At 44.4% G+C, this 27,065-nt stretch overlaps 1 protein-coding gene across 2 annotated transcripts in view; it reads right to left on the bottom strand.

The window, feature by feature from the left end:
• Nucleotides 1-7,318: 7,318 nt before the first annotated feature.
• USP7 (ubiquitin specific peptidase 7) overlaps nucleotides 7,319-27,065 on the bottom strand; it is a 94,835-nt gene continuing 75,088 nt past the window's right edge. For both annotated transcript variants that reach the window (XM_038762301.1, XM_038762302.1), the window contains exons 15-31: nucleotides 26,590-26,720; nucleotides 24,703-24,837; nucleotides 23,413-23,514; nucleotides 21,808-21,913; nucleotides 21,011-21,103; nucleotides 20,853-20,920; nucleotides 20,430-20,530; nucleotides 19,009-19,162; nucleotides 17,201-17,268; nucleotides 15,723-15,831; nucleotides 15,550-15,627; nucleotides 15,122-15,222; nucleotides 13,795-13,894; nucleotides 12,438-12,557; nucleotides 9,768-9,839; nucleotides 9,367-9,457; nucleotides 7,319-8,727 (exon numbers count right to left, since the gene is read on the bottom strand). In XM_038762301.1, coding sequence (XP_038618229.1) covers nucleotides 8,621-8,727; nucleotides 9,367-9,457; nucleotides 9,768-9,839; nucleotides 12,438-12,557; nucleotides 13,795-13,894; nucleotides 15,122-15,222; nucleotides 15,550-15,627; nucleotides 15,723-15,831; nucleotides 17,201-17,268; nucleotides 19,009-19,162; nucleotides 20,430-20,530; nucleotides 20,853-20,920; nucleotides 21,011-21,103; nucleotides 21,808-21,913; nucleotides 23,413-23,514; nucleotides 24,703-24,837; nucleotides 26,590-26,720 — 1,736 coding nt within the window. In that variant the 3' untranslated portion in view covers nucleotides 7,319-8,620. The remainder of the gene's footprint in view (nucleotides 8,728-9,366; nucleotides 9,458-9,767; nucleotides 9,840-12,437; nucleotides 12,558-13,794; nucleotides 13,895-15,121; nucleotides 15,223-15,549; nucleotides 15,628-15,722; nucleotides 15,832-17,200; nucleotides 17,269-19,008; nucleotides 19,163-20,429; nucleotides 20,531-20,852; nucleotides 20,921-21,010; nucleotides 21,104-21,807; nucleotides 21,914-23,412; nucleotides 23,515-24,702; nucleotides 24,838-26,589; nucleotides 26,721-27,065) is intronic.

Here is a 27,065-nt window from a genome sequence, read left to right on the forward strand (position 1 = left end):
GGGGAGCACGTTCCTGGCCCTCCAGGAGCACTTGTCCCTAGTGTCCCAGGGAACACTGTCCTGGCCCTCCAGGAGCACTTGTCCCCAGTGTCCCAGGGAGCACATTCCTGACCCTCCAGGAGCACTTGTCCCCAGTCTCCCGGGGAGCACTGTCCTGGCCGTCCAGGAGCACTTGTCCCCAGTCTCCCCGGGGAGCACTTTCCTGGCCCTCCAGGAGCACTTGTCCCCGGTCTCCCCAGGGAGCACTTTCCTAGCTCTCCAGGAGCACTTGTCCCCGGTCTCCCAGGGAGCACTGTCCTGGCCCTCCAGGAGCACTTGTCCCCAGTCTCTCTAGGGAGCACTGTCCTGGCCTTCCAGGAGCACTTGTCCCTAGTCTTCCGGGGAGCACTGTCCTGGCCCTCTAGGAGCACTTGTCCCTAGTCTCCCCGGTAGCACTGTCATGGCCCTCCAGGAGCACTTGTCCCCGGTCTCCCCAGGGAGCACTTTCCTGGCCCTCCATGAGCACTTGTCCCTGGTCTCCCCAGGGAGCACTTTCCTAGCTCTCCAGGAGCACTTGTCCCCGGTCTCCGGGGGAGCACTGCCCTGGCCCTCCAGGAGCACTTGTTCCCAGTCTCCTGGGGAGCACTTTCCTGGCCTTCCAGGAGCACTTATCCCCGGTCTTCTGGAGAGCACTGTCCTGGCCCTCCAGGAGCACTTGTCCCCAGTCTCTCTAGGGAGCACTTGTCCCTGGTCTCCCCAGGGAGCACTTTCCTGGCTTTCCAGGAGCACTTGTCCCCGGTCTCCCGGGGAGCACTGTCCTGGCCCTCCAGGAGCACTTGTCCCCAGTCTCCCTAGGGAGCACTGTCCTGGCCCTCCAGGATCACTTGTCCCCAGTCTCCCCGGGGAGCACGTTCCTGGCCCTCCAGGAGCACTTGTCCCCAGTCTCCCGGGGAGCACTGTCCTGGCCCTCCAGGAGCACTTGTCCCCGGTCTCCTGGGGAGCACTGTCCTGGCCCTCCAGGATCACTTGTCCCCAGTCTCCCCAGGGAAGCACGTTTCTGGCCCTCCAGTAGCACTTGTCCCCAGTGTCCTGGGGAACACTGTCCTGGCCCTCCAGGAGCACTTCTCCCCAGTCTCCCGGGGAGCACTGTCTTGGCCGTCCAGGAGCACTTGTCCCTGGTCTCCCAGGGACTACTGTCCTGGCCCTCCAGGAGCATTTGTCCCCAGTGTCCCGGGGAGCACTGTCCTGGCCCTCCAGGAGCACTTGTCCCCAGTGTCCCGGGGAGCACTTCATTGGCCCTCCAGGAGCACTTGTTCCCGGTCTCCACGGGGAGCACTGTCCTGGCCCTCCAGGAGCACTTAGCCCTGGTATCCCGGAGCACTGGTCCCAGGACGGCCCACCCTGCCGCCTAGCGGCCAGTGCTGACACTGACACCCGCACTCTTGGAACCCCAGGGAGGGAGTCGGGCTGGGCTAGGGGAAGGGGATGGGGCTGGGACAGGGGGAAGGGCAGGGGATGGAGCTGGGACAGGGGGAAGGGCAGGGGATGGAGCAGGGGATGGGGATGGGTTTGGGGCTGAGGCTGGGACTGGCCCTGGGGCAGGTTCAGGGGCTGGGGCTGATCTGGGGATGGGTCTGGGGATGGGACTGGGGATGGGGATGTGTCTGAGGCTGAGGCAGGGGCTGAGCTGGGGCAGGGGATGGCACTGGGGATTCATTCATTCATTCAATCGTATTTATTGAGCTCTCACTGTGTGCAGAGCGCTGTACTAGGCGCTTGGGAAGTACAAGTTGGCAACGTGGAGACGGTCCCTACCCAATAACGGGCTCACAGTCTAGAAGGGGGAGACAGACAACAAAACATGTGGACAGGTGTCAAGTCGTCTGAACAAACAGAATTAAAGCTAAATGCGCATCATTAACAAAATAGAATAGTAAATATTTTCAAGTAAAATAGAGTAATAAATCTGTACAGACATATATACAGGTGCTGTGGGGAGGGGAAGGTGGTAGGGGAGGAGGAGAGGAAAAAGGGGGCTCAGTCTGGGAAGGCCTCTCGGAGGAGGTGAGCTCTCAGTGGGGCTTTGAAGGGAGGAAGAGAGCTAGCTTGGCAGATGTGTGGAGGGAGGGCATTCCAGGCCAGGGATGGGGCTGAGCTGGGGCAGGGGACAGGACTGGGACAGGGGCTGGGATGGGGTCTCCCTACCTGCTGACGGCCCAGATGCGCTCCCCAGGATTGCACTAGAGAAGGACCCAGGAAACTGCAGGCCCCCCCGCCCCGTGCAGCTTAGGTGGGGAGGGGTCAAACAGTGTGCATGCACTCAACAAGGCCGGGGCCCTTGAGAAGCAGCATGGCCTACTGGACATAGCACAGGCCTGGGAGACAGAAGGACCTGGGTTCTAATCCTTGCTCTGTCACTTGTCTGCTGTGTGACCTTGGGCAACTCATTTAGCTTCTCTGTTCTTCAATTACCTCATCTTTAAAATGAGGATCGACTGGGAGCCCCATGTGGGACAGGGACAGTGTCCAACCCGATTAGCCGGTATCTTCCCCAGCTTTTAGTACAGTGCCTGGCATAGAGTAGGCACTTCACAAAACCATTTTTTTTAAAGACCTCTGAAGAGCTCAACTACAGACAGGTCCGGTTTGGGGCTGGGTGGGCACTGAGGCAGCGCTCTATGAGACACTTGTTTTTAAGATCCATGGAGAAGCAGCATGTCCTAGTGGAAAGCACTTAAGATATTCAATGGTATTTATTGAGCACTTACTGGAGGCAGAGCACCGTACTAAGCACTTGGGAGAGTACAACAATAGACACATTCCCTGTCCACAAAAAGCTTAGTCTAACCTATCATAATTAAAGCAAAGGGGCCTGGGAATCAGGAGACCTGGGTTCTAATCTCAGGTCTGCCATTTGCCTGCTGGGTGACCTTGAGCAAGTCACATAACTGTTCTGTGCTTCCGTTTCCTCATCTGTAAAATGAAGTCAATACCTATTCTCCCTTCCCCTTAGACTGAGAGTCTCATGTGGGGCGAGGATTGTGTCCCATCTGCTTATACTGTTTCTTTCCCAGCATTAAGTACAGTGCTTAGCATTCATTCATTCAATCATATTTATTGAGCACTTACTGTGTGCAGAGCACTGTACTAAGTGCTTGGGAAGTACAAGTCGGCAACATATAGAGACAGTCCCTACTCAACAGTGGGCTCACAGTATAGAAGGGGGAGACAGACAACAAAACAAAACACGTGGATAGCACATAGTAAGTGCTTAAATAATATTGTTGAGGGCAAAGATCATGTCTACCACTTCTACAGTACTCTCCCAAATGCTTAGTACAGTGCTCTGTCAATACCAATGATTGATTGAAACAGGGAGGGAAAGAGGTGGGGGCTTAGGGCTCTCAATTTTGGTTGTGGCCAAGCACGTTTTAAGTGTTCTCGAGGGGTGACAGTGATGGGCCATTCATAATAATAATAATAACAATTGTGGTACTTGTTAAGCACTTACTAAATATCAGGCACTGTACTAAGCACTGGGGTGGGTACAAAGTCCCTGTCCCAGATGGGGCTCAGTGTCTTAATCCCCATTTTACAGTTGAAGTAACTGAGGTCAACAGAAGTGAAGTGATTTGCCCAAGGTCACACAGCAAATAAGTGGTGAAGTCAGGAGTCAAATGCAGGTCTTTCTGATTCCCAGGCCCATGCTGTATTTACTAAGCCACGCTACTTCTTTTTGACCTGTGGCTAACAGACTCGCAGCTCCTAGAGTGCAAAGATTAATGACACGTATGTATATACTTTACTTTCCAGGGTTATCAATTTCAGTTTGGCCTCAGCTTGCTTATGCACCTTCAATTTGAATGCCCAATTATTCATTCTGATTGCACTATTTTAATGTCTATTTCCCCAGCTAGACTGCAGGGAATATATCCAGGCTTTGGATTGTTTTTTAATTTACATTAATGTCTGTCTCTCCCTCTAGACTAACTTCGTTGTGGGCAGGGAATGTATCTACCAACTCTGTTATATTGTACTCTCCCAAAGCTTGTTGTGGGCCGGGACTGTGCCTGCCAACTCTTGATATATTGTACTCTACTGAAGTGCTTAATACAGTGTTCTGCACACAGTAAGTACTAAATAAATGATTGATTGATAGCTAGATGATAGGGCATGGGCCTCGAAGTCAGAAGGACCTGGGTTCTAATCCTGGCTCCACCACTTGTCTGTTGGGTGACCTTGGGCAAGTTGCTTCATTTCTCTGTGCCTCAGTTACCTCATCTGAAAATGGGGATTAAGACTGTGAGCCTAGTACAGTGCTTTGCACAAAGTGCTCGATAAATACGAGTGAATGAATGAATGGCAGGGACTGTGTTCAGCCCAGTGCTTAATTCAGTGTCTGGCACATCATAGGTACTTACCAAATACCGCAATTATTATCATCATATGGACTGCTTTTCAGGGTTACCGATTTCAGTTTTACCATGGCTTGTTTGTGCACCTTCAGTTGAATGCCCAATTCATTTTTTCTGATGATCCTATTTGTAAACACCATTTTAATGTTTCCCCTGCTAGACTGCAAACTCCTTGTGGACTGGGAATGTCCCTCTTGCTTCTGGTGGAGAAGCATTTAGTATAGAGCACTGCACCCAGTGAGCAACCAATAAATACCATTCACCCTTTATCCTCTTCAATTTCTTAGTTGCCGTTTTTCAAAGTGCATCCATACAACTAGACAGAACTAAAACAAGTATCATTCCATCTGTTTTGCAAAGACTTTCTGGTAGTCTAGGATAGTCTAGGGAAGACGGGATTGGAGCTAACAAGAAGGTCTTAATTGGAGTCAAATGACAAGGTGCTGCCAATTCATTCTATTAATGCATTATGTCAGGCTGGTGGGGCAGAGTGTTTGACCAATACAAGCTTGCCCTCCATCTCCCAGCTCTCCCACTGTCCCACCAGTTCCCCATGCCATTTGTCAGGCCCTTACCCTAAAGCACTTCACACCCAAACCATTTTGTTATGGATTCCAGAAGAATGACTTTAAATTTTTGTCACTCAGGCCCGAAGAGCAACATCAAAATTAATCCCAAAACAAACATTTCCTCCAGATGAAAGAAGATAAGGTCATTAAGGGGGGGGGGGGGAAACAGATTTCTGGAAGGAGCTGATGATTTTCTTAGGTTGCATTCTGGTTTTGCCTTCAGACTGTAAACTCATTGTGGGCAGGTAATGTGTCTTCCAACTATGTGGTACTGTACTCTCCCAAGTGCTTAATACAGTGCTCGGCACACAATAAGCACTCAATAAATACCACTGATTGACTCACCTTAACCACCAAGGCACACAGTAGGATGTTTTCTTTTTAGTTTGAGAGTCACATGTGAAATGAGGTTTTCGGAGTTAATGTGAAGAATACACGCCCGAAAGAAAATTAATATTTCGCCTCTTTAGGAAAAGTTCAGGTGATGCCTTCTACACTTCACTGTGCTAAGCAGGGAAAGTACACCCTAGAGACCTTTTCACTTAAAATAGTCACAGCGACTATATTCCTAAACCAACTTTTTCAAATTGACTTTAATGCAAGTGGTGGGCTTCTGGGTGCTTTATATAGTAAAAAGATCAACACACACCAATGAGCTTTCCTTCCCCAAGGGTAAACATGCTTTTGAAAATAACTCTGCAAAGGCACAACCTGCTTTGCGTCCAATCTGCCCCGGGCAAACCCAATAATGTGGCCACCATGAAGCAAAAAGATGGGGATGGAGAAGGAAAACTGTGTTGGAGGGGAGGGGAGAAAAAGGAAAAAAAACGATCAACGGTTCCGGAGGCAGATGGCATTGACGCTTCCTGAAGGAACTAGCATCTGCTTTCCTGAATGACAGAGAGGTTTTTTCCCCCCTTGCCCCTCTTCCCTGCTGCTGCTGTCCGAATGACATCCTGCTCACTGGGCCAAACAGGAGGCAGCACAAGGATACGATCCAGGGCCAACACATTCAGGTCTGCAGCCCCACTTTATAGTCGACAAAACATTAGTATCACATCTGTCCATCCTGGCTGGAGGTCTGGGTAGCAACGACACCATTTTTTGACAAGGGTTCTGTACAACTTTTTTTTACTGTTTGCCATTCTTTGTGGGCACACCTGGAATTTCCCAACCCCACTGCTGACTACTCTCAGAATGGGACAATCCATGGTCCACAACATGGCCAGGAAATCAGGCAGGGCTTGCCTCTCCATGGCCTTGTCATGGTCAATTAGAAGCAGTGATTTCATTCAGCTTTCTTTACACATCTGATTACTCAGCTACCCAGGCATTGATCTTCAAGCTTCCCAAATCAGTCTGGTAAGCAGTTAACAAGGAGGCAATATCAGTTGCTGAACATGAGCCACTGTTACACAAGTCTCCATTTAATTCTTCATTTCAGCCGGAAAATCCTTGTCCACCTTGGTATCTTATTTTTGACTGGAAAAACGACAATTGTTAGATGCAGAACGCCACAGATTTTTTTTTTTTAAAGTTATTTAATAGCCCCGGGAGAGTGGTAAATTTCAGTTGGCCCAAGACGATGCTAAAAAAGTAAATAAAATTCAAATTCATTCAAAGATAGTTGGTAGGTGTTATTCTTCTATTACCGACCTCTGACAACAAGGAAGCCAGACACTATATAATCCATGGTAGCGATTCCTGGTCTGAAGGCAGCCATTTGATTATGGACACACACACACTCTCTCTCTCTCTCTCTCTCTCTCTCTCTCTCTCTCTCTCCTCTCTCTCTCTCTCTCTCTCTCTCTCTCTCTCTCTCTCTCCTCTCTCTCTCTCTCTCTCTCCCTCTCTCTCTCTCTCTCTCTCTCTCTCTCTCTCTCTCTCTCTCTCTCTCTCTCTCCCCCTCCCTAGTGGAAATCTAATAAGAGATGAGCATCAGAGATTTTTACTGGACACCCCGTTAATGACAGACTAGTTAGAGAATGTGGGGATACCAAGAATTTTGTACAAGACGAAGCCTCCCCCCCACCCTCTGCAAACTACACCTTACAGAATATTAAAATAAATAATATTTCCAGTCATCTTATTTGTACATAGTTCCCTCCTGGAAAACCTTTTATTTCTTAAGCTCAAATGTGACTAGAGGCAACCCCCGCCAACCCCCGCCCCGAAAAAAACCAAAACCCCCCCCAAAAACCAAAAAAAAAAAAAACCACGCTTATACATTGGCAATATGGAAATTAAAAAAAAAAATACATCTTAGTAAAACCTTGTTATAAGTGAAAAGGTTTCCCAAACTGTACTTTCAGGTAGAGTACAAATCTTCCTCAACTTCCACGTCACTCACTGAAGTAAAATTTTTATAGAAAATTTTATTCAACATACAACATTTTTCCAGCAAAAAGGCAATATACAGGAAGAGTTGTTGTACACTGCTGCTACAGAAACAAAAAAAAAATACTGGAAAAGAATGAAAAATAAAAATGTGTTTTGCTGATTCTATTTTACCGCACTCAAAACTAGACACGCCGCTGGCATTAGCTCCAAAATAAAAGGAAACAGTCTGGGACTGAAATAAAACTACACACAATGAATATCAACATCAGTGAAATTCACTTGCAGACTCACCCAACGAAATTAACCTCCAAGTGTTAAATTGTACATGTTCATTCATTAAATATACAATTTCGTTTTTTTCCTTTTTATTTTTATTTTATTTTTTACAAAGTCAACAGCTTACTAAACACTAGTGAGCATGCCCTCTGTGCTAAAAGGCTATTTCCTTTTTTCTTTCCTTTTTTCCCACGTCAGTGAAATTATCATCATAATCCTTTCACCTGTTTTTGCCAACTTTTGAGTGTCATTTATTTAACATGCCAAGAGGCAGCATAGTAAACCATAATTGTACGGAAAGTCGTTCTTTATTTTTATTTAAAAAAAAAAACAACCAAAAAACCCCAAACCAAATGCAAAAAAAAGCCCCGACCGTATCTTCTAGGACTTCCTTCAGCGCGCCTACCCAGCATACTGGTCTGCGGAGTAGTGGAGGAACTAAATCACAAACTTTAATTTATTAAAAAGATCCTAAGCAGCTGGAGGAGACCAAGATCCCAAATAAGTGCCAACAATGTACACGATGGAGTAGAGATTGCTATTTATTGACGTTGTGAGTTTTCTTTCTGCATTTACAAATGCACGAGAGGTCATTTAAAGTATAACTGAAGGAAATCAATTGAGTGTGAGTCTAAACATAATACTGGCTAGCTGCGGTGTGGGCGAAGGGCACCAGGACAAGCAGCTAGCTAGTTTATGCTCCCTAGAAACGTACTACAGACAAACCTCTTGCCAATGTCACAATTGTTCTACTGAACTCTTCCCCCCATTATGCTGACCATTGCCTTGCGTTATGTTTACCATAAAATAACTCTCATTGGCATCCAAGCTTTATAAAAACACCTTCATTTTGCTCAAAAAGGGCAGTCAATAGATACAGAGAAGCCAAACTGAACAGCCTCAACAAAATAAAATTAACATCAGCAGCAAATCCTCTTGCTGAAGACTTCAGATAGAGTGCACGTGGACCAAAAGTTCTACGGTTGTTAAAAGGTGCACACACACGCTTATTTGTCCCTTGCCTTGAACAAACTGGGTAAGTCAGTTATGGATTTTAATAGCTTTTTCAAGGTAGGTGTAGCGACTTCTCTTTGGGGCTTTGTTGAAATGGTCAAGCCCTAGCCAAGGCCTGGGATGAGACATATTGCCTGGAGGAGAAGGTGGGGAGAGAATGAGAGAGAGAGAGAGAGAGTGAGAGAGAGAAAAAGAAAAAGAAAAAGATATGCGCTTAGATCACACAGCAACTTCTCAGGAGTTAAGACATAAGTTTAGCCAAGAATTCTTTACTGCCACACTCCCGAAAGCCAAGGGGCCACAGGATACGTATGATGCATTTCCACTGGCTTTCTTAGCCACCAGGCTAAAGGCTAAACTACGTGGGGGCAAACACTGAGACCCAAGTGCTCAGTACAGTGCTCTGCACACAGGAGGCATTCAATAAATATGACTGATCACTCCATTACAGGCTTTAAGGGTGCTATGGGTGGAAAGCTTTAAGCTAGACCATAAGCTCACTGTGAGCAGGGAATGTGTCTGTTACACTGTTCTTTCCCAAGCATTTAGTACAGTGCTCTGGACACAATAAGCGCTCAATAAATACAACTAACTGGAAAACCCCCACAGACAAATCCTCCACTGGAATTCTAAGGACTTGGGACTTTGAATAGCCAGTAGGCTGACTGGTACCTGGAAATAATCAAGGCTTTACTTCCAAAGTACACTAGGTAAACTGGAGCTTCGGGGACTTAACCTTGGCACATGGAAAAGAAACAGGCCCAGGTACTCACCGGGTTGGGGCTCGAAATCTTTCAAGTTCACTTCGTACTCATCTTCATTTATGTACTGGTGCCGACCCATCATGACGATAGCAAACTTAAACTTAAAACCAAGAAGAAACACATGGCAAAAGGAAAAAAAAAAAAAAACAAAACAAAGACAGTGAGGTTTGAAGGACAGTCAAATTTAAAATGAGCAAGAGATTGGCATGGCCGGCTCCATGATTAACCGCTCAGCACCCCGGGACTGGAAGGACATTAGAGGAGCCTACATCCATCCACTGGTATCAAGCAGGGAAAGTAGGGCTCCATCTTGCCTCCTCCCCCATTTCTTTTTGAGATTATTTCTGAGGGCACAGGACCCCATACGCGGGGTCCAAACTTTACCCTTGAAGGCTCGGGTGTGGTCTTACCTTCTCAAATTCTTTTTCCTGGATGTCGAGCATTGTCTGAATTCGCTTCATCACTTCTCTGAAATGCTCCGCCTGCAAATGGGTCAAGAGCAGGTGTGTTTAGAACGCAACACATGACTTCTGCAACGGAGTAGCATTGTGCTTGGAGCAACCCAGTTCTCCCCGATCGACTATTCTGAAATGGGACTCGGCCTGGACGAAGTGGAGTTCAAAACGTTTCACTCAGCATCACGTACTTACAACAACTCTGCTACTACTACTGATAATAGTTGGGCTATTTGTTAAGCACTTACTATGTGCCAATCACTGTAATAATAATTATGGTATTTGTTAAGTGCTCACTATGTGCCAGGCACTGTCCTAAGCGCTGGGGTGGATACAAGCAAATCAGGTCGGACACAGTCCCTGTCCTGCATGGGGCTCACAGTCTCAATCCCCATTTTACAGATGAGGTAACTGAGGCACAGAGAAGTGAAGAAACTTGCCCATGGGCACAGAGCAGACAAGTGATGGAGCCAGGATGAGAACCCCCATGAACTTCTGGCTCTCAGGCCTGTGGTCTATCCACTATGCCATGCAGCTGCTGCTTCTCACTGTACTAAGCACTGGGGGTCAGTCGGAGGTAATCGAGTCATACAATCGCTGTCCCAAATGGGCTCACAGTCTTTCAGTAAGTGCTCAATAAATACAATTGAATGAATGAATGAATTGGGAGGGAGAACTGGTATTGAATCCCCATTTTACAGATGAGAAAAATAGAGGCAGGGAGATTAAGCGATTTGTCCAAGGTCACAGTGGGTAACTGGCCTAGTCAGAATTAGAACATAGACCCATGAGGTGTTAGGGGGCCAAAAGGGCAAGTAGTTTACCCCACACTGCTTCCGATCTATATCAGGAAACCTTATTTTTCCAAATTTAATGTTGCCACACAAAATTCTGTTTCAGCCATAATTCTGTGTGGGTTAAGTCGGAAGATCAGTGCCCAGATTAATCAGTGGTGGACCAGCCCCAGGACTTCAGACACTGGCAGATTAAGTGGCCTAGAGTGTGTGTAAAGCACAACCATTTGGAGAGACCTGTTTGTATTTGCGTTCAGTCTCCAGAGGCAAACTAGCAGCAGGCAGAGGGAGAAAACAGGGAGAGAAGAGAGCCGCCTCCTTCTATAGGCATTTTTTTTTTTACTAAATTGTATATAATAATAATAATAATGGCATTTATCAAGCACTTACTATGTGTAAAGCACTGTTCTAAGCGCTGGGGAGGTTACAAGGTGATCAGGTTGTCCCACATGGGGCTCACAGTCTTAATCCCCATTTTACAGGTGAGGCAACTGAGGCACAGAGAAGTGAAGTGACTTGCCCAAAGTCACACAGCTGACAATTGGCGGAGCCGGGATTTGAACGCATGACCTCTGACTCCAAAGCCCATGCTCTTTCCACCGAGCCACACTGCTTCTCTGTATTTGTGAAGCGCTTACTATGTGCCAGGCACTGTACTAAGCACTGGGGTAGATACAAGTTAATCAGACTGAATATAGTCCATGTCCCGTGAGGGGCTCACAGTCTTGATTCCCATTTTACAGATGAGGGAACTGAAGCATAGAGAATTTAGCTGACTTGTCCAAGGTCACATAGTGGATTTGTGGGGAGCTGGGATTATAACCCAGGTCCTCTAACTCCCAGCCCCAAGCTCTTTCCACTAAGTCATGCTGCTTCTCAATTACTTTGCATTAGTTATTAATTTGTGTTCTCCTGGGGCAAACACACACATACACACACATCACATATACCCCCCCACCCCAAATTGTTGCCTTGCTTTACATAGTGTTCTAAAGGTAACCTCCAGATGTTTAGCTTGTTGTGGGCAGGGACTGTGTCTAGCAACTGTTATACTGTACTCCCTAAAGCACTTTGCAAACAGTAAGCACTTAATAAATATAACTGATTGATTGTAACCTGAACAAATGGGACACTACATAGAAAGAGGCTGGAAATGCTGTAGATGACAAATGGTGGGGAAGACTTATTGAGATTCTTTTTTGATCGATTGGTTTGCAGTTCACCACTTACTGGGGACTCAACAGCAGTGACCACTACTAGTTCGGTAGTTCGTTTGGAGACTGTGACTCAGAGCTATCCAAATGGTTATCAACTTACTTGGATTTAATGAGAATTTGGACAAGGTTAAGAAATTAAGCCCTTCAAGAGTTCACAAAATATTTAATATTCTGAGAAATATTTTACACTCTAAATTCAAGAACATGATCATTCTTCGCTACACAATTTTGGACAATCTAAGGGGAAAAGATAAAGCTGGACAACTTCAAATGTAGAGATTTTTTCCCCCCAAAGGCGACCCAAGCATAGAGTTCTGAGTATATAAGCACTCAGAACTGTGCCCTGCACACAGTAAGAGCTCAATAAATATCACTGATTGAGTATAAAGAAATCTCCCTTTACATAGAAAACAAATGCTCATTTTCTACACCCTCAAGTACAGTTTGAAGATGCAGAAGATCATCTTCTTAAAAGGAATTTTTCCATATCCATAATTAGGAAGCCTAAGAGAAAAAAAAGTTATGAAGCCAGCTCTCATAAAAGTGACGTCCAGGACGTTCACCCTAGAAATGGGGTAGAACAGTAATGTAAAACGAAGTGTTACACAATTTACCTGGTGTATTCTCAGCAAAAATGGAATTCCAAATGTCCCAAAAACCTCTTTGTGGAAATGTGCCACTGTGATTAGCATCTCACTTTCTTTATCTATATCTACCTGGTCCAGAGGTATCTCCTGTAGTCAAATAAACAGTTTTTAAGCATCAATTTCCCTGTGACAACCCTCTTACTTTCACAGGATGAAGCGGCTTACAATGAGCCCGTTGTGGGCAGAGACTGTGTCTACCGACTCTGTTATACTGTACTATCCCAAGGACTTAGTACAGTGCTCTACCCACAGTAGGTGCTCACTAAATATAAATACCACTGATTGATTACAGCTAGTATAAATTGTTAGCTGATGTGTTCTAATGCAGAAGGTTATTAGGGAAGGTATCCAGGGCAGACACCATCTCTGCCACCAGACTGTTGTAACCCACAGCGTTTTTGATTTTGATCGGTCAGTGGTGTAGTCAGAGGCACCCCAGCGAATGAGAGGGCAGGAGTATCGCTCCAACACAACAACTCCCACCCCTGGGACAGCCCAGTCTCGATTTCTCCCACAGCAGGAGATTCCAGGTAAGAGAAGTGGAGAGAGGTGAGAAGGCATTCAGCCATGCCTCTTTCATCCTCCCTTCCTGAGAATAATAACAACTGTGGTATCCATTAAGCGCTTACTCCAGGTCAAAAACTGTTTGAAGCATTGGGGCAGATATGATACAAGCAGATTGGAAACAGTCCCTTTCCCACTCGGAGCTCACAATCTAAGGTGTATTATCCCCATTTTAACCGATGAGGAAACTGAGGCACAGGCCCCCACAGCAGGTGAGTGGCCAAGTCAGGATTAGAACTCCCAGCCCCAAGCTCTTTTCACTAAGGCACACCGCTTCTCCATGGTTCACTATTTGTGTCTGGAAAACAAAATCCCCAGCTCTCATCCTCTCCTCTCTCTTTCAGAGTAGTTTGGGCAATTATCCGTGCCTTTCTTTTTTTTTTAAAAAGAAAGGCTGGGACATAGTAGGTTAGGGTGATTTGTACAGAGTGCCAACCTATTAATTTTGAGAAGGGGGTGAATGTGGGGAGGGGCTCTGGAAAAAACTGAGACCCACAGGGGGCTGAGGTGGGGGAGAACACAGACCCACGAGGTGTTAGGGAGCCAGAAGGGTAAGCAGATAGCTCATTCCCAGCTGTGGCTGGAGTGAGACTCCAGAGCTGAGCCAGAGGTACTGGAAAGGGGCACAAAGGAAGCCACAATCTTGGCTCCACTTCTGGCCTTCACAACTGGGAGGGCAGTCACAATACTTATGGTGCAGAATTGGGTTTTCCCTGGAAGTTTGGGACAGCTGTTCCCTGACACAGTGACATTCACGTACCTCTATTCGAAACGTTCGACTCGTGGCTGGTGATAAACATTCTAATAGCTCGTCTTCCTGATGGACGCCGATAATTTTGTAGCTTACAATTTCGAGCAGCCTTGCACATGGAAAGTGGATCGACAACAGAAGCAAGTGAATTCAAAAGTCGTTGGAGGGATTGGGGGGGTGGCAGGGAGAGAATCACCGCTTTGTTGTTATTGCGGCTACTAAGATTAGATGTCAGAATTTCAGTTCACAAGTCCACGCCCCGTCTAAATACTTCTGACCGAGGCTATCATGACATGACTACAGCCCAGGTCCCTCACGCATATTTCAATTTAATTCTAGAAAAACACCTCTTCCTAACCGTTCCTGTAAGCTGAATTGACGTGTAAGACGGAAAACATTAGTTTCCAGATGAGATTACAATCAACCATTAAAATGATAACAATAACTAAAAAACTTAGAAAAAAATTAAAATGAGTATATATAGGACAAATCGATTCCACCCGATCTGCCCAGTCTGAAGGAAAAATTCTCTGGATTCATATTTTGACTGACAGAATCCAACCACCCCGGAGGGCATCTCATGCGGTAGATGGTTCACAAAAAGAATCTTGAAAATGGCTGTGACGGGTGGGGGTGGGGAGATGTGCACCATGTCGCTAATGGCAACCAAGGCAACTGCCTGTTGAATTATGGGGTGACAGTAGGGCCTGGGCACTCTGGTGCTGTGCACTCTATCGTAAATTGGCTTTGCATGTAAAATTCTTCCACGCCTGTTGTGGTGAGCTGCACCCCTGCCCAAGCGGTAAATGCAACTGGCTGAGATAATAATAATGACAACAATAATTGTGGTACTTGTTAAGCACAAGTGCCAAGCACTGGTATAATAAGGTTGGACACAATCCCTGTCCCACACAGGACTCCCAGTCTTAATCTCCATTATACAAATGAGATAACTGAGGCATAGAGAAGTGACCTGCCCACGGTCAAACAGCAGATAAGCGGCAGAGCTGGGATTAGAACCCACGTCCTCTGACTCCCAGGATCATCCTCTTTCCATTAGACCCTGTTGCTTCCCTGGGATGGAAGTGCAAGTGGCACTGCACAAACTCCCTGGGCCGTAATCAACTCCTTCACACACGTTTTCCGTCACGGGGTCTTGAGTACGGGAACTGGGCTCAGTAACATCAAGAAATATGACAAAGAACGGTTTGGGGCAATGACTAGAGAAAAGTTTTTGGGTATGTTTTGGTGGAATTCATTCAGAGTCCTCGATCCCTCCCAACATGAAAAAACGTTTTACCTTTTCTAGAATCCTTGCCTTTCTGTAACGACTTACCTAAGTTTCCCTGACCCTTTCTCACAGAGTTCTACAGCCTTTTTACATTCTTCTAATAGGTCCCGTACACACCCATGCTTGTCTGGATATAGTGTTATTTCCTAAATAATAAAAGAGTGACAAAGTTAGATCAAATAAAAGTATAATTTCATAGTGATTTAAAAGGCAAGGGAAAGAATACATTTGAAATTGACAAGTTAATGTTTAATTAAACTCAAAAAATGTGACAAGTTTTTCAGGTGTTTCCTGGAGAACAATGGTAATTCTTTTTTAAATGAATCTCCCTAAAATAACCAGATAATGCAGTGGCAAATATTTCAAATGTAAATTGTTTCTCAATCAAATCCAAGGGCACAGAAAATGCCTTGCTCTGAGGACCAAAGAGAGGTATTTACAATAAATTCAATACAGTAGGTCATTTTACTCACCTCTTCCCTAAATTGGCTATTTAGCCATATACACTTAAAACTCCTCCTGTTCTCAAAGTCTGTAATTTTCATTTTAAGCTAGGAAAAACAAAGACAATTTAGGTACAATTGAACAGAAAAAAAGAAAGGAGCTTTCCTCTGTGGGCCAAATTCAAACTGATTGCAACTCTTACCTGCTGATAATAGAGTTTCTTAGGTTGCCTAGGTTTGAAGAACTGCAGGAGATCTCTTAAGGTACCTTCGTAATTATGTCTAAGAGGATTGCCCGGGCCATCCTTATAACTGCACAAGAAACAGCACATCAACGGAGCTTGGTTAGTCATAATCACAGCAAACATGCTTGCTTTGAAATAAAAAGCAAATGGCTTCTGAAGTACTTAAGACCAGATGAAAACCTCGGGATGACGATATCCGTGGAACACGATGGTGAGTGAGAAATTCAGTTTAAACAAGGGCACAGAACAACTACTGCCAATTCACGCCCATCTGGGAAGCCTGGATCAGGCCCATTACGACAGTCAACTCTCTTCCACCCTGTGTATTTTTAAAACATTCCCTTTCAGGAAAGTCATAATGGGATAATTCTGGGCAGCGGAGGCTTCCCTCATCTGAATCCTGTGAATCCTGGGAGGAATGGGGAAGAAGTTTGAGGAAATGATGTAGACACCTAAGGATTCTAGTCCAGGGAACTGTTTGCTATGTATTTAATATAAAATCTCAGTAACCTCTGGGATCTTCACCTGCTTCTCCCATCCCAAACCGAACCCTTCAGATGAAGAAATTCAGAGCAACCAAGCTTCCCCTTAATAAAGGTAGTCTGCAACCATTCCCAGCCCACACTGAAAAGGAAGTCCCTCCCAGCCAAGATGCAACTCTTTAAGCTGTTACGCCCTCACAATGCATAAAAATCACAGACCTAGAGGAGCAATTTATTCAGCAAGCACTGGCCACTTCAGAGAAACTACATGATTGTCTGACATTACAAAAAATGCTGCCATTTTTGCAGAGGCTGGCCTGACCAAGTTTGACAGCATGAGGCCTAGAGGGAATTCAAAGGGACTAAAATCTGGATGACCTAATAAACTATGCATGATGACCTACTCGAAGATACTAGAACCAACTTTTACCAAATTTCTTTGTTCCTTCTGTAACTGACAGTGAGAATGCTAGTCTAATGCTTGCAAGAAAATTCTGAAGGTCTTACAATTCTGTTTCAAAAAGGGTCCATAGCTACCGGATTGGAGTAAATTCTACTTATTTAAAACACATGTTCATGTTCAGATAGATGAGTTTAATATTGTAATCGAATTTCCAGCTAATTTCCCAAGCAATCCCATTCCTCTTCATGTCGTCATCACAGCTTCCCTTCCTTGTGATCCGTCACTAACTGGCTTTTGCCTTGCGCAGAATGATCAAGCTTGTGTCAGCAGACTTGATCCAGCTGGACTAGAATACTACTGAAATCTACACTGGTCAAAGTACAAAACTAAGTATGGTTCTGAATGGATGCTCCCTAATTCTTTATATTTAAAATAATTCTTTAAACTAATGCTCCCTAATTCTTTAGTTTAAAGATGTTCCAATCGATACAGCCCTGAAAATGTGCAGAAATTTGAAACAAATGAACAAGATTTCTCGGCGCACATCTTACCCTTGGGACTTGAAGAACTGAAGAAGCATTGGATCCGTATTTAGTCTCTGAGCAACTGTCTTTGCAACCTGGAGAAATGAAATGGGGCAGATAAGGGATGTTCCGTTTTCTTGGACATGCCAATGATTTCAAGCTTTCTCAGAGCCCGCTTTAGGCTACCAACACATTACCAGCTCTTGTCTAAGTTTTGTCCTCTGCCCAAGTCACACACTGGAAAAGCAGCAAGGCACAGGAGTAGCTCTATTAGTCTGGGATTTGGCCAGCTTTTATATTTTTGTGTGTGTGTGTGTGTGTGTGTGTGTGTGTGTGTGTGTGTGTGTGTGTGTGTGTGTGTGTGTGTGTGTGTGTGTGTGTGTGTGTGTGTGTGTGTGTGTGTGTGTGTGTGTGTGTGTGTGTGTGTGTGTGTGTTCTTTTTTCACCGGTATTTGCTAAGTGCTTACTATGTGCCAGGCACTATACTAAGCTCTAGGGCAGGTACAAGCTAATCAGTTTGGACACAGTCCATGTCTCACTTGGTGCTCACAGTTTTAATCCCCATTTTTCAGATAAGGTAACGGAGGCCCAGAGAAGTGAAGTGACTTGACCAGTCCCACAGCAGACAAGTGGTGGAGCCAGGATTAGAACCCGGATTCCTCTAACTTCCCGGCCCATGCTCTTTCCAGATCCATATGTTGCCAACCTGTACTTCCCAAGCGCTTAGTACAGTGCTCTGCACACAGTAAGTGCTCAATAAATATGATTGAATGAATGAATCCCCCCAGGTCCAAGTTCTTTCCACTAGGCCACCTTGCTTCTCCCCCAAGGTCTCTCCGGCTCTAAGGTTCAATCGCTACACGGCAGGGGAAAAGTTATGTATTTAATCACATGGTGTAAGAGCTTCCACTCTGAAACTACAGGGTTTTTTTCTTCGTAAAATCCCGAACTTCTATAATGAAACATCCTACACAGGCGCGTTATACAATCTTCATCGTAAGTGACCGAGAAGTGACGGCTCGTTGCCCCGGGAAGTGAGCAGAATAATCCATTCCTCTCAAGAGCCCTGCTCACTAATTAAGTATCAACTTGGAGTATTTCCCTATATTCCCTGAGGTTTAACATCCATCCACTAATGCCTCATGGAAAATAGGGAAAAGCAATCAGTGGGCAATTTCGTTTCTACTAGTTGGCCCATTGATGCAAGATGGGATTTAATGGGCCATCCCTTTTCTGTTTCTAAAATGCTAGAGGTATTTGCCGAAACCAACTCTTTTTCTGAAGAGTTCATCTGCTCCTGATAGTCCAAGACTGGGGTTTATTCCATACCTGATGGCCCAAACCTTGCTTGGTGACACTGCTGTTGTGTGGAGAGGATTTTGTGTCACAAAGAGCATGAAGACTTCAGGTGAGGAATAAGCGGCAAGAGCAAGTGAACTCTTGGGAAAAAACAGATCCTGTTTCCATGGAAACATCCCCACCAATTAAAAGGAAAAAAGAAAAAGAAAAAGGGAAGCCTGGGGAAGAAAATAAAAATACATTACATGGGCAAATCAATTCTCAGTAGAATGCTTTAAAAAACACTTTCCATGTGGCATCACTGGGGGCTTGTATTTTTTTTAAAAAAAAGGAAAAAGAAACCATCATATAAAGTAAACCATGGGATGGAACCAGTTTAGAATACCCTAATGGTTAAAATCTAGGATTGAGTACCCTGACTGACTCCTTGTGAATCTGTTTGCCAGCTCCCTGGCCTAGAAGTGAATGAAGAAAAGGAAGATTTTTTAAAAAATAAACAGCTGGAAAAGGAAAGAATGATACTTTAAAAAACATACCTGAAAATAATTCATTCTATTGGACAAGGTCACAACAAATCCAGGATCATTTGGGATTGTTTTATCACAGAAAATGACATCCACGCGGTGATAAAGGTCTCTGAAGTACTCTTTTGCAGTTGGTAGCTCACTGTTATCATTTTCTGGGTCATCCCTAAGAGCAGAGAAATTATTTTCAAATTGACATATGCCAAGGCGGCGAATATTAAACAGGCCAAGAGGACACTGTGAGATGATTACTGAACACATCACCATCTACAGAAACTAAACTGATCCATTAGGGAAGATTAACTTGCGCCATCAAGATTTTATACAACAGTCACCACAAAAAAGTCAATCTTCTGGGGATGCTCTGTGGCTTAGATGATTCTGGACCAATGGTCAATGCCCTGTAAGGTACTACAGAAAAGGAGATGAGGCATTTCCACAGCTCGGTCTCTACATATTCCTGAGCTATCAGGAAACCACCAGGAAGGTTTGACTATACAAAAGCAGACAACGACAGAGGTTGACTGGCAAAGAAGCCGGCCTATCTTCCAGCTGGTCATTTTTGAGAAATCATGCAGTTTCATAGTAGGAGCAGAAATATGTGTGCCCCTTAGAGTACTGATTTATTTTTTACGTGTTTACTATGTGTCAAGCACCGTACTAAGTGCTGAGAGGTTTAAATTAATCAGGTCGGGCTCTTTCCCCATCCCACATGGGGCTCATGGGCTAAGTAGGAGGGAGAACACAAGTATTTCAGAAATGCTCGTTTTGTGGCGAAAGCCATTCCTGAACACCCATAATGCCCTGCTTTTGAAAATGATATCAAAAACCAGAATTTGTATTGATTTTTAAAAAAAATCCAAATGTCAAAAACAAAGTTAGGCACAGGTGAGCTTATCTTCAACTGTGTCTCCTTCAAGACACCTTCCTGGATAAAACCCTCATTTCTACTACCTGCATCGCCTATGCACTTGGCTATATACCTTTAAGGACTTTAATATTCAATCCAGCCACCCAGCACTTAGGCACCTATGTTTACATTCTCCTATTTCCCCTATGTGTAATTTCTTTTAATGACTGTATCCCCTCTATAGACTGTAACCTCCTTGTGGGCAGGGATCACACCTAACTCTATTGTAGTGTACTTTTCCCAAGTGCTTAGAACATTACTCTGCCTACAGAAAGCGCTCACTAAATACCCTTGATGGATCGAACTGTGGGACAAGTATGGCTAAAAGGATCAAGAGTCCAAAAGCATTCCAGAGGGGAAACCTTCCCAGAGCACACTGAGATGTAGTTTTTGAAAAATTCAATTCAATTTGTGATTTAAAAAAGGTTGTGGCAATATGTGGCTCTATGACTTAGAAAAAAAAACCAGATTTTGTAATCTAGTTTAAGATGATCACATATAAACATTTCTGAAAAACACATACTTCTGAAACACGATTATGTCACCATCCATTAATTCATCGAGTGCTTTATCAAGAGACACATCATAATCCTGAATTCTCTCTGTTAAATTCGGTTTAACTTCCTGCAACAAAAGACCAATAACATCACTTAAAATAAATCAGCAGGGGACAAAAATGTTCTACCTACCGCAAACAGAATTGTTTTGGGTGAGAGACATCCTTTCTGTTTGTATACCCCAGCATATCTGTTAGTGTATTCCCACACCCATTTCTCCTATCCTGTGTATCCTTACAGGACTACCAAGAAACACACAACCTTATTTGGCATGAACAATGAGTTCACAACCTCTGAAAAATCACCTTCCCAAAATTAAAAATATCACACTAAAACACAGAGATTTTCCAAACTGTAGGCCATCCTATTTGAAGAAAAAGAATCCAAACCTCATAGAGGATAAGGTTAGTTTCTTGGGAAAATCCTGCTCTTTCACACATAACTGGAAGCAAGTCACCTAAGACAAAGAGAAAAAGATTGTGTGTAGTGCACCAAAATAACGTACTGAATTTTTGAACACCAATATTCTTGTTGGGGAGATACTTACGTATTTTACAGGATATTGGCGTATAGATATGTCCACAGTAATTCAAGCTCCGTGTTTTAGGATCATACATCTTCAGAAACAACATCACGTCATCTGCAAGTCAATGAACTGCTTAGGTACAGAATTTTAACACCTCACGTGCAGCAGAAATAATGTTAAGTACCATTTCAATTTTTCTTAGTGATGTTTGTGTGCTCCAACCCTAACTATTATTAGAGATATAGACTGGCTTCTCTCAAAAAATCAATCTACTGGACTTGGAATAAACCGGTGTAGCACACAGTTAGCACTAGACTACTGAACATCTCTGGAAACAATGCTCAAAGTTACACACTCCTCAAACAGTTTTATTGTGACCTTCTGCTTTCTAAAAAGGAACATTATCTCAACTCTTCAGGGAACTTCCTCCTGCTTACCTCTTCAAAGCCACGAAAATGTCACCTGTCCAATTTCTAACTCTCAAATTTGAACCTTGTAATAAATGAGTACTGACCCTTAATTTGAATTTTTCGGTTAGCTCACACCAATCCTCCCCCTCTGGACTGTGGGCTCATTGTGGGTAGGAATGTGTCTGCTTATTGTTATATTGTACTCTCCCAAGTGCTTAGTACAGTGCTTTGCACACAATAAGTGCTCAATAAATACGACTGAAATTCAAAAAGTACCAAAAATGTGGGCTATAATTTCTGGTAATGCAATCTCCACTGTGCAGTCAGGGTCACTAAAGAAATAATTATTCCCACAGCCTCTACTAAATGACTAGACAATTTCTAAGCATGATGTTAATGTGCACTTACGATCTTTATCAAACTTCGGTAATGTTGCTCCACTAGCAGCCATCTCTGGATCTACTGTTTCGAGGAAAATTGTCCATGGATTTTCATTGTCACTAAGCTCGATCATCTATTTCAAGACAAAGTAGGCACACCTTTATTTTAAAAGGTTTCGGTCTCAGTGCATAACTGCCATTTAACAGCCCAGATTATAAAGCAGAAGGTGAAGCTGAACAACACAGAAATTCCCATTTCTGATTCTGCCCCAAAATGGGGGGAGTTGGTGGAGGGAAGGGAACTTGGATGGCTTGGTCAGGTCACTGAGGGTTAAGCTTCAATCCATCCATATGATGAAAGACCCAGATTTCGCTTTGAAAAAGACAACCGCCAATTTAAGCACCATGTTTTCCCTCTGCGTTTTGGCTACATGGAACAGAGAATGTTCTGCCTCTATGCAGGTCTACCTGGATAGACCGTGATGTGGTGTTGAAAGGGAGGAGTTGTGTGCCAGGATGTGAATGCATACAATGGTCAAGGCGTAATGACCCCAACATGACATGAAGCAGCATGGCCTAGCAGCAAGAGCATGGGCTTGGGAGTCAGAGAACATGCGTTCTAATCCTGGCTCTGCTACTTTGCCTGCCCATGTGACCCTGGGCAAGTCACTTCATTCTCTGGGCCTCAGTAACCTCATCTGTTAAATGGGGATTACAATTGTGACCCTCATGAGGGACAGGGACTAGCTTGTATCTACCCCAGCGCTTCGAAGAGTGCATGGCGCATAAGAAGCGCTTAATACTCTAATTATTCTCCTTCACACTAGGTCCTGCATGGCCACAACCTGCATTGAAGGAGACGTAACAGACTATCGAATGGCTTTCCCTCTGCCAGCCACTAGCAGCTTGACCTGAAGCAATCGACCTGAAGACGATGCAGTAGTTGAACCAATGACAGTCAAGGAATTTGGTCAAGACAGTTGAGGCAGGGGAAGGTAAGACAAAAGCCCGGGGCCAGGAAATGGGGACTTTCCAGCAATGAAGGCAATACACAAGGATCTCAACTTTGGAGGGGTTGAAAAAAGCCACATGGAGAGGCCTGGGATCCCAGGAGAGATGCCACGATTAATGATAATTATGGTACTTGTTAAGTGCTTACTATGTGCCAAGCACTGTTCTAAGCACTGGGGTATATACCAGTGCCTGTCCCACATGGAGATCAGTCTAATCCCGTTCCTACCAGCTCTGCTGTACTGCACTCCCAAGTGCTTAGTTTAGTGCTCTGCACACAGTATTGATTGATGGATAGAAGCAAGTGGCAATAAATGCACAGACAATTTTGGGTCTGGAAAAATTCCTGGCTGTAGCCCAAGGTCTGGCAAAGTGGAGGAGGGTCTTTTGAGGAGATGATAACCAGAGAATCTCCTACCTAGGCCTCATGTCTAGGAGGAATAGAGGCAATTATACTCCACAATGTCACAGGAAGATGAAGAGAGACCCAGCAGGGCAATCTTGGGACACGATAAATTGTGTGGGGGTGGAGAGGAAAGCAGGGGAGAAAGAAGAATCCAACATCTGCAGTTTTACACTCGACTCTCTGCTATGCCAAGAAAATGGACAATTCAATATTTACTGTTTTATTGCCGTCTGCTTCATTATCTAACATTGCTGGTCTTTTGGTTCCATTACTTCTTGCTTGCATTGGCCACAGTCGGATCTGATCTTGTGGAAACCCCTATAAAAAGGAAAGGCAAACAGTATTAAATGAAGCACTGTGAAAACCCTTAATGCCATAGCCATTAAAAACAAAACAAAAAACCCAATGACAATGATGCCAGACTTCTGGGAAATCTGAGCCTTCCACCCAAATGTCAGCTTGCTCTCTAGGGCGTCCAATCCTCTGTGGCTCCTCAAACCTCCTGATGCTGACTGCGGTTCCCGCACAGCCCCATCCCACAAAAGAATTTCTGAAAATCAAACTCCTGATTTATTCAAGGCCTGGTTCTCCAAGCTGTACACTGGTCAGGCCCTTGGTTCTTCCTCCTTTCCCTTTCTGCCTGCCCATTGTTCCTTATACTGCTCATTAAGTCTTGACTTCAGATTATTAGTCAACTTCAGGATACACTTCGGGCAAAGGTGAGATGGTGAAAATCAACTTGTTCCATTTTGGTGGGGAGACAGGCTGATAACCTGTGCATTTCATTTATCCTCGTCATCCCTGGCTCCTTTAAGCAGATCCCCAAGAGCTGCTGGCACTTTACATTCAGAAAATATGAAACAGCTCAACAGGGAAAACCATGTGCATTAAAAGCAACGAGGGGAGTCGAAGTCTCCCTTGGAAAAACACATGGCAGGGGGAGCAGAGTCTCTCTTGGAAAAACACCTGGCAGGGGGAGCAGACGAGAGAAGGAAGTAGAGAAGCAGCAAGGAGGAGTGGATAGAGCACAGGTCTGGGTTCTAATCCCGGCTCCACCACACATCTGTTGTGTGACCTTAGGCAAGCCACTTCCCTTCTCTGGGCCTCAGTTACCTCATCTGCAAAATGGGGATTGAGACTGTAAGCCCCACGTGGGACAAGGGCTGTGTTCAACCAGATTTGTTTGTATCCACCCCAGCGCTCAGTATAGTACTTGGCACAGAGTAAGTGCTTAACAAATACCAACTACCATTATTATTAGTAGTAGTCCTAGAGGTGGAAAGGGAAAAGATGCACTGGGTATGCAGGGATTTTGACAGATTGTCCAGTTCTCACCTCCACTTTCAAGGCAACTGATCCTAAACTTTTCTAGAGAGATGAAGACCAATTCATTTTTTGTTGGTTAGGGTGGAGTTCTCTTGGTGTAAAGACCAATTTTGTTGTGTCACACAAACTAAATATTTAAATAGCAATCAGCAGCCAAACAAATTAACAAGGCCAACTTACCATAGTTTGGGAGAGGTTCTGAACAAATTCAGCAAGCGAGGAGTTTTTTAATACTTTGAACACAGTGTATTTCACTTTTTCTTCATCATACATATCATTGCCTTGATGGCCACAAAACTGGTCCTCAGTCACTATCTGAAAATACCGATTTACACATAAGACAGATAAAGAGGCAGTTACATAAGCGATTCATCTGAAAACGGAATCAACCTGCAAATGGTAGCTGGACTACAATGAACCCTTCTTTTAACCAGAACTACAGCTGTAAAAGTCACTAATGTGCGAATGGCCACAAATGGTCAAAGGAATCTGTTATGTATAAAGAAAAAAACTGAGAAGCAGCTTTGCCTAGCAGACAGAGCACTGGCCTGGGAGTCATAAATAACTGGGTCCTAATCCTGGCACTATCAATTGTCTGCTGAGTGACACTGGGCAAGTCACTTTACTTCTCTGTGCCTCAGTTACTTCAACTGTAAATGGGGATTAAGCTGTGAGTCCCATGTGGGGCATGAAATGTGTTTAACATACAGTGCTTGTATCTACACCAGCACTTAGTACAGTGCTTGGCACATAGTAAGTGCCTAACAAATACCCCCAGAGAAACAAAAAAAACTCCTGATTTATTAACGCGGGCATCAAGTTGACCTAAATGGTAATCTTGCAATCAATCTACCATATTTACTGAGTGCCTACTGTGAGTTGAACACTGTACTGAACACTTAGGAGAGTACAATCAAATTAGATGTGATCCTACTTAAAGAGTTTGCAATCTAGCAGGGGAGACCGATACTAAAACTTCAGATGGGAGAAAGAAGGAAATGGGGATGTGCACATGAGTATTACAGGAGCTGTGGTCTCATAGATTTGAATGGGGAAGAGGGATTTCCAGTCACCGTGCAGGAGAGTGGGGGACGTGAAGGGGGCATCCCAAGAGGTTGGTGGTGGGAGAGATGAGAACAAGGCACAGTGAATAAATTAACTTAAGACAAAGATGGGAGGAGAAAGTGAGGCCCGCACTCAGGAGAGCAATAAAAGTCCAAGCAGACTGGCCTAGTGGAAAGGGCACAGGTCTTAGGAGTCAGAAGACCTGTGTTCTAATCCCAGCTTCGCCACTTGTCTGCTGTGTGACCTTGGGCAAGTCACTTCACTTCTCTGGGCCTCAGTTCCTTCATGTGCAAAATGGGCATTCAATACCTGCTCTCCCTCCTACTCAGACTGTGAGCCCCAGGTAGGACTTGATTATCTTGTATCTACTGCACTGCTTAGTAGTGGGCTTGCTGCATAGTAAGTTCTTAAATACCACAATTATTATTTTTATCATCCTTTTCCTACTACTTCTTGATCACCCAAATCCTAAAGAATTGTTGAAACTACTTTTAGAGGATGTCTAAAACAATACTAACGAAATGTCAACTCTTGGCTATTATCAAGATGTTCTAATCAGGCAGTGTCTAATAATTAACTAGACACAAAGCAGGTACACTATCTGGTGCTTGCTTTCTCTTATACCTATGTCTATAAATCTATAAACCAGAGGTGCAGCATGGCCTGGTGAAAAGAGTTTGGGTTTGGGAGTTAGAGGGCCTGGGTTCTAATCCTGCTCAGCCATGTGCCTGCTGAATCACCTTGGGTAAGTCACTTTAACTTCTCTGTGCCTCAGTTCTGCCATCTGTAAAATGGGGAGTTAACATGTGTTCCCCCTCCTATTTAGATGGTGAACCCCATTTGGGACAGAAACCTGATTCTTTTGTATTGTCCCTAGTGCTTGGCACATAGTAAATGCTTGACCACAATATTATTATTATTATTATTATTATAACCATATATCCCTGGGATAATTGTCTCCTCAGTCAAAGGAATTCACTTAAGTGCCCTTGTTAAACTGACCTGCACTTGCATATACAGATGAGCTTCCTGCCTCTCCTTCCTCTTTTGGGCTTCTATTCTTTTCTCCTCTTGTAGTCGTTCTACCAGCTGCTGAGGAATATCATGGTCGGTGACTGCTTGCAAAACTTCACCTGCAAAGATGAACGGATTCAAAATTACCATTTAAAAGCAATGGGCTTTCCCCTGTTTTAAGGCTGCTGGTCCAGTTGAAAGTCAACTGAACAGAAGGACAATTTTCTGACAATCCCACAATGATGCTTTGTCCTACAGGTTCACACCTCAGTACAAAGCAGACTTTACTTGGGAGGTTTTGTACGAGCATCAGCCTGTATAGTTTCCACAAGCCAAGTACTTTTAACATGTTTTCTTTTGAAATGGCACCTAACCAAATCAAATGCCTGGGTTACAATGATGACTACATATTCGTGGTGAGGCTGAATAGGATTGGATTTTTCTATTCCTTGAGAATGCTCTGG

The sequence above is a fragment of the Tachyglossus aculeatus genome, chromosome 21 (assembly GCF_015852505.1).
Source record: "Tachyglossus aculeatus isolate mTacAcu1 chromosome 21, mTacAcu1.pri, whole genome shotgun sequence".
Lineage (NCBI taxonomy): Eukaryota > Metazoa > Chordata > Mammalia > Monotremata > Tachyglossidae > Tachyglossus > Tachyglossus aculeatus.